General features: G+C 39.2%; 1 protein-coding gene across 3 annotated transcripts in view; it reads right to left on the bottom strand.

Moving 5' to 3' along the window:
* Positions 1-7,992, bottom strand: part of LOC108248533 (probable cation-transporting ATPase 13A3) — a 53,196-nt gene that overhangs the window by 19,497 nt on the left and 25,707 nt on the right. For all 3 annotated transcript variants that reach the window (XM_037982030.1, XM_037982029.1, XM_037982031.1), the window contains 5 exons: positions 7,588-7,649; positions 5,981-6,131; positions 5,659-5,778; positions 3,228-3,378; positions 2,967-3,087 (listed from right to left, as the gene is read on the bottom strand). In XM_037982030.1, the coding sequence (XP_037837958.1) occupies positions 2,967-3,087; positions 3,228-3,378; positions 5,659-5,778; positions 5,981-6,131; positions 7,588-7,649 (605 nt within the window). The remainder of the gene's footprint in view (positions 1-2,966; positions 3,088-3,227; positions 3,379-5,658; positions 5,779-5,980; positions 6,132-7,587; positions 7,650-7,992) is intronic.

Here is a 7,992-nt window from a genome sequence, read left to right on the forward strand (position 1 = left end):
AAGGTTCGCCACCAATCACATCGTGAAGTTCGCGGATGACACAATGGTGGTGGGCCTCATTACAGATGATAACGACCTGGACTACAGAGAGGAGGTGGAGCAGCTAGTAGTCTGGTGCAGAGAGAACAGCCTGATCCTGAATGTTGACAAGACTAAAGAGATGATCGTCGACTTCAGGAAAAATCGGCCCAGCCACGCTCCACTGCTCATAAACAGTTCGGCTGTGGAGGTGGTCAGCAGCACCAAATTTCTGGGGGTGCACATCACTAACGACCTCTCCTGGACTGTGAACACCGCGTCTCTGGTCAAGAAGGCACAGAAACGTCTGTATTTCCTGCGGAGGATGAGAAGAGCATACTTGCCCCCACCTATCCTCAAGACGTTCTACAGAAGCACCATAGAGAGCATTTTGACCAGCTGCCTCTCTGTGTGGTGTGGAGGTTGTAGCGTCTCCGACTGGAAGAACGTGAGGAGAGTGGTGCGGACAGCAGAGAGGATTGTCGGGGCCACCCTTCCCTCCGTTCAAGACCTTTCATCCCGGCGCTGCGTGTCCCGAGGCCGAAACATCGTCAGAGACCCTTCTCACCCACACCATGGATGGTTCTCCCTGCTGCCCTCTGGAAAGAGGTTTCGAAGCATCCGGTGCAGGACATCCAGGTTCCGAAACAGCTTTTTTCCACTTGCCATCAGACTGCTGAACTCCCAACCGTATTGCACTTAAAAATCTGGTCTCCACATTATATCTGCCTTTTAACTCTATAACTTATAACTCTTTTACTGTCATTCCTTCACTCTATATTCTCTATATTTATATACATATTTTTATACTGTATTTTTTGAAAGCTCAAAATACGGTCCTGAGCTGTGTGCAACGAAATTTCGTTTTGTATTCACCTTGTGCATGCAATATGACAATAAAGTTTAAACTAACTAACTAACTAACTAACTAATAAATAGCCATATTTTCAAATTTCCTGTCAACTTTAATCTTTTTTTTTTACTAAATCACGGTCGGCCGGAGATCAGCCTGCGCCACCTACCACCAGGCTTAGCCTCTTTACTGGGGGAAACCCTGGTAAACTCTTACAAAATAGTTCATAAACAAAGGATAACTGTGCTACTCCAATAGGTTACCCAGCATTGTAATACTTAGGTAAATTTATATTTTCCAGAAACAAAAATAATTATAAAATATCAGTTAATCATTTTTAACACTTTATTTTAGTCCAGAATAAAGTGGGACAGACTTGTACTGACAAGGAGCATCACTAATGTAAAAGTATGAATACCTAAAATTAACATTAAAAACAGTTTGATAAAAAACAAATGTGAACAAAATTCTGCTCATTAAACTTGCCTTAATGAGTTTATTGTCATATATGATATACATCTGTTTTTGTAATGCTTGTAAGCTTGTCAAAAACTAGGCAGTGCTACAGTGTTTCGGCATAATAATTTCTATTTTTATTTTTGTTCAATGGAAATATTATTCTTATACACTGTAATATTATTTTATTAGGAGCCTCTAGACTAGACTGCTATAATTACTGTAAAACAATGTACTGAGATTTGCAATATACCAGCTAAATGAAAGTTAATCCATCCATCGTTTTACTTTACCCGCTTCTCCATTCCGGGTTGTGGGGAGCTGGTGCCTATCTCCAGCAGTCACTGTGTGAGAGGCGGGGGACACCCTGGACAGGTCCCAAGTCCATCACAGGGACACATAAAGAAAAACGAGACAAACAACCATCCTCACTCACATCTAGGGACAATTTAGTGTTACCAATTAACTTAACATGCATGTTTTTGGTCTGTGGGAGCAAACTGGAGTACCCTGAGAAAACCCACGTGTGCACAGGGAGGACATGGAAACTCCACTCAGAAAGGCCCCAGGCTGGGAAGTGATCCTGCAACAACTCTAACCACTGTGCTGCTGTGCCATCCCTAACTGTATATTATCAATGTTAGTGACATATTCTATTAAATATGATACATTAGGATACCAACCTGTTTTACCTATTTTTTGTATAAAATCTAATCTATATGCTAAATAATAGTGATTTGGTGTGTACAATAAACAAAGGTCTACACAATGAAGTAGCTTTGAGATGTAAACAGTACAGAGTGATAGTCAAATTTCACCCAATTAGTGCCATCAGCATCCAGTGTACTTCTATTTCAGTGGTTAGTGAGGCATGGTTTCACTGAGGAAACAGGAAGGATCACGATATATAAGAATAAATATCATTTTCGTATTTTATGCCCGATTTGAAATAACACCAATATAAATGAAAAGTGTTGGTATACCATTCAGTTTTTGCACTGAGGACAGATAGAAAGTCATAATTTTTCAAGTTTTCTAAACTGTCTCCATTTTTAACACTGACAGATCAGGACTGCAGGCAGGACAGTTCTTTACCCGTTTCCTCCTCTTCCTCAGTTATGGCTTTGTAATGGTACGGTGGTTTTACAACTTTTTTAAAATGAGTTTATTGATTATCTAACACATTTGTCATCAAGCTGGAGGTCTTCTGTCCTGTCTCTGTTGCTCAGAGACTCAGCCTTCTGAACCAAGTTGTGATTACAATTCAATTAAATAAAAACAACTTTTTGTAATTTGCCCTTTCCATGTCAGAACTTTATGATTTGAGCTGTGCTGCTCAATCCTGTGCACATGTATTCTTTTAATAAATAAGTCACCACATTTATCAGAACAGTAATTCAAACCAAGTGGGATTTCTGTTGCTTCAGTCTGGTAGTTTGGTGATTAGTTTCTGGTTGCACTATTGTGCATCCAGCTTAAGGTTTGCCTGTATAACTTCTTTACTTATGGGAAAAATAAAGGATAGATATTTAAAATTGACTGTAAAATGAACATGCATGCATCAGACCAAGCTGATTTAAAAGGGAGGAAGGAGCAGCTGCATGTACTCTGACACGTTATCGGACATTAAGAGACGTACCTGCTGAGGTTCTGGACTTTGTGCCATGAAAGTTTGGACTCGAGCTGTCGATGTGCCAGGGCAATAACCCTGAAGCCCTGCCTCGTGTAGCTCTCCAGAGTCTCTGAGAAACTCTGTGGGACTGAAGGGAAGGACAGAGCCATATCAGGCTGGCCTGAGGACATGCACTGCAGCGGGAACACCTGAGAACACTGGACGTCCCAAAATAAGGAAGCAGTATCTGTCCCAAAGCTTTGACGTGTAGAAGAAGAAATGTCTGACCTGTGTCAGGTTTGCAAATGCCGGCCACGACCTCCGGGGCCCCCTTCAAGATGGCTTCCATGTGTTTTTCCCCCAACCTCCTGACTACCACGCTCATCCTCTGCAGCGCTGAAGAGAAGGGGAACTGACGCACAATACCAATCTCACAGGACTGTGGAGCAGAAGTCCCATGTCAGACATACAGTATCTCCATGACCACAAATCAATTACTTTAGAAATAAATGCTTTATTAAAAAAGGGAAATTACTGACAATCCTGATAGCTCCAGGAAAAGAGCTATTCTGAGAACAGGGAGGTCTTACGTTTATTAATAACCACAATAATATTGATGACAGATTAATTAGAGAAACACCCACAGCAATCCTTTAACATTATGCTGTAAATATTATTGTCAGGAAGGAAAGGTGGTATGCTAGTCTGAGTCAGATTATGAAAACTCTTTAATAACACGACAAAAAAGTTTGCTAACCATATGATGACTTACACTGCTTCACAACACATGCTATTAACTTCAAAGTCACAAGGTTTGCTTCTTCTTAACTTAGTTTGAGGGTTTTTTCATACAAATAGAGTTGTTTGTTTTCTAGGAGCCTCCTAGGAAAATGAAATGCATATTAGTGATCAAAGATTAATTTAAATTTAAAATATTTTTTCTTTCCATGATTCCTAACCACCTCACATTTCCCTGCCCAGAGATAAGATGTCAGGATGTTTGCAGCAGCTGCTTTTTAATGTGACAAGGAGCTGAAAACTCCAACATGCATTTAGTACAACACATCTTTCTCCTTTTTCCATTGTTCTCCTGAAAACGTTTCTTGCCAGTTAAATCTGCTTGAGGATAGATGAGAATGTGTAAAAGTGCAACACTTGTGATTCCTTTCACAAGTACGTGTAAAAGTTGGTAAAACAGAAATTCTCTGGTTCGAAATTTCTGTAACTCTGTACTTCAGTTTACACATAATGTTGGATTCAAGATGATACGTTTTTTTGTTGGTGTCTTTGTAAATAATAATTATATCCACAGGAAATGGCTTTTAATAAAAAAAAAAAACAAGAGTACCGCCAATAGTACATAATACACCCAACAGTAAATTGTCAGTAGTCAAAATCCAAAGCATGAATTACATCACACAGCAATCCTGAACACATTTGTCTATTGAGTATATTCATGATTGTGGTGAGTTGAAAGGTCATCTTCACTGACAATGGCCTTGTCTATGGTGTAAATTGACAAACAGTTTAATTAAAGAAAATGTAAGAAACAGCAGCTATTAGTTGCAATGTGAAAAAACCTACCAGCCTACCCAAACCATTTTATAATCAGAGTAGTAGACTTCATGAGTACCACTCAAGATTTCTTTGGTGGAAGCGGTCCTAATAAAAACAAAATCCAACGTGAAGCCATAGTCTAATGACCTTTTTTATCGGAAACATTTTTCAACAACTTACTAAATATTACTTACGGATGGACAGATAGGTACAGTCTAGGAAACAAAGTAACATTTCATGTTACTTGGATGTCAAGCTGGAAAATACGCAATGTTTTAACAAAGGGGACACCACAGCTGTTGACCTTTCACCCCTTGATCTTGAAATTAATAAGGATCATCCTTGACCCATGAGGGGTCCAGCTGTGCAGTTTGAAATTCCTGTTTTAAGTGGTTATCAATTTAGAGCTCTGACAAAAAAAAAAAACTGTCCACAGACAGACAAATGGACAGATGGACGAAGCCATACCATAATACATCCTGTCTTAGGACAGGCACATAAAAAGATGCATCAGTCTATGGTTCATACTCAGTTGTTTTATTTATTAATATTAGTGAATTGTTTTAATTCCACAAAACACACAGCTCTGTTGGCAACAGCAATTTCTGATGCCACTAAATGTTCACCCAGACTTTTTTATAATATTTGAACGTGTTATTTTGTACATATGCAAAAATATTCTGCATGCCTCAGTGCCATTAAAGCCTCACCCCCAGTCTATGCTCTCTAGGGCCCCTCCTTAGGAGGCAGGTCTCTCAGGTTAGGAATCACTGCTGTGTAACATGTATAAAAGAATATGACTCAAACCCATGTAAAGACTCCATTTAGAATATTAAGTTATTATCCTAAATATATATATATGTGCCTGGATGCACAACAATATTCTCAGACAACTTTTTACTCATTTGCTTTTTCTAATTCATTGATTCTGACTGGAATGTGTTATAAGTGAAATGAATTGGACTGTATGCAGCAGGATTGACTCTTTAGACTAAGTTGTGTTTTGAAATGTATTGGAATGAAAGTAAAAGAGCTGGACTGAATGAAAGTAAATTTGAAAAGGTTGCTTTTCTGACTAGTGATCGTGCTGCGAGAGGAGTTTTGTTGTAAATTGGCTCTATATAAGTAAAGAGAATGGAAGTGAACTGAACAATCACTGTACCTTGTGCTGGACTTGTTGGTTCTGATTGGCTTCAGCCATGCTGTGCTTTGGAGGTCTGACAACGGTGGGCATTAATAGATTGTGGAGTGCAGTCTCTTCCTCTGTTGGCTCTTCTAATATCTAAACAAAAACAGCATCACAGAAAAATACTCAAGGGTATGCTAAGCCACCAGGGTAAATCTGGTGTGACATAAAAAATGTGATTTCTTCTGAAGCTTGAACCCCAGCAGGCTTGAACCAAAAGTGTGATGTCGCCAAATTCATTAGTGCAGCTTGTTTTGTTAGGGGTTTAGGACACTAAACACTACACATCTCGGTTTACCCAGCCTGTAGCGATGAACATCTTGAGGTCTAAAGGGTCTCCAGAGAGCTCTCCATCTATTTTGGTCAGTGAGTGGCAGGTTGCCATACAGGCCACAAATGTGGTGTTCACCAGACGCTCCGCAGCCACATCTGACTCTGGTGGAGAAAAACTGCAATGAAGATGAAAGATTAAAAAAAGAAACAATTGGGACATGAAAAGGAGAATTTTATGCACAACAAGAATTACATAAAGTGCACTTTGATATGTAACATACTGCATGTTTTTTTCTCACTCAATATGCTTCTACCTCTTAAAGTTAGCCACCAGCTACATTTAACCTGGTGCAAGTGCAACATCAGGAGAGTAATTCAAAATAAGTAAAATACTTTCAGCTGCTCTTTTGAATGGTTGCCACAGAAAATCATCTACATCCATCTCACCCTATCTCAGCATCCTCCTCTGTCACACCAACCCCAGCATATCCTCCTCCACTATGTACCTTCTCTCAGAAAACCTGGTCCATGCATTTATCACGTCTAGGCTGGAATATTGTAATCTTTATTATCTGGATGTCCAAAAAACTTTTTAAAAAGTCTTCAGTTGATCCAAAATGCTGCTGCCAGAGTTCTGATGAGAGTTAGGAGGAGAGATCATAGTTCTCCAGTTTTAGCTTCTCTCCATTGCCTTCCTGTCAAATTCAGAATATAATTTAAAATCTTACTTCTAACATACAAAGCTCTCAACAACCAAGCTCCATCTTATGTTCAAGATCCTATTGTTCCATATTTTCCTAACAGAGCACATCACCCTCAGACTGCAGGTTTACTTGTGGTTCCTAGAGTTTCTAAAAGTAGAACAGGAGGCAGAACCTTTAGTTCTCAGGCTCTTCTCTTGTGGAACCAACTTCCAGTTTCTGCCTGTGAGGCTGACACCCTGTCTACTTTTAAGTTTAGACTTAAGACTTTCCTTTTTGATAAATCCTATACTTAAGGTTGGTTTGGGTTTCCTGAGCTCTCCCTTAGTTCTGCTGCTCAGACTGTTGGAGGACAAACTGACCACATTTCCTCACTCTGCTGCTGTCTTTATTTGCTTTACTGTAATCATTTCTATCACTAACATGATTTTCTTTGTCTTTCCTCCAGAAGAAACTCCACCAGTCATTCTGTTTGTCTGTATCTCTTTCCTGTCCTTTTAAAATATGAATAAATAATAAATACACTGAAACGTAAAGCAAAATTAAGAAGACAATATTTAAAATTAGGGAAATTAATGAAGAGTTGTTTCATTAAACAGAAGTTGTATCTGTTCCTCTGTTTGTTCCAGTTAAGAGCTTCACTGCAACTTTGTCTGCTTTTAAATCTCCCAGTGATAAATTTAGACAGATGCAAATGTTTGCTTAAAAATCTGGCATGAACCAGTTTTGTTCAGTTATTTGTGAAGTTGACTTGCACATTGTCAAGTCTGGGGTAAAAAAAAAAGAAAAGGAAAATCTACCTGTGGCTATATTTTCATTGTCAGACTCCAAACTTCAAATGATTATCTGCAATTATTTTCAGGACAAGAACAATTCTGATGAAAAATAAACCTCCCCAAAAAAGCAAAACTCAAAAAAGGTCTTTTCTTACCTGCCATCTTTTGTCCTCTGAATACCCCACAAGTCCAAGCCGTCCTCAGTGAGAGTACCAGTCTGTGGAATAAAAATAAATACCGTAAATTCCGGACTATAAGCCGCTACTTTTTTCCCAAACTTTCAACCCTGCGGTTTATTCAGTGATGCGGCCAATTTATGTAATTTTTCTAACGGCCGCCAGCGGCGCTCGAGTAGAAAAGGTAAGATTTAGATCGGTGGAATATATGCGTCGAGGAAGACTGCAACTTCTTGTCTTGTGCATAAATTAAATTAGCGTGAACATACCCTCATCATGGAAAATGCAAAAAGAAAGGCATATGACGCAGCTTTCAAGCTAAAAGCAATCGAGCAGTCCGATAAAGAAGGAAACAGAGCTGCTGCACGTAAACTTGGCATAAAC

This window comes from Kryptolebias marmoratus, linkage group LG20 (genome assembly GCF_001649575.2).
Source record: "Kryptolebias marmoratus isolate JLee-2015 linkage group LG20, ASM164957v2, whole genome shotgun sequence".
Taxonomy (NCBI): domain Eukaryota; kingdom Metazoa; phylum Chordata; class Actinopteri; order Cyprinodontiformes; family Rivulidae; genus Kryptolebias; species Kryptolebias marmoratus.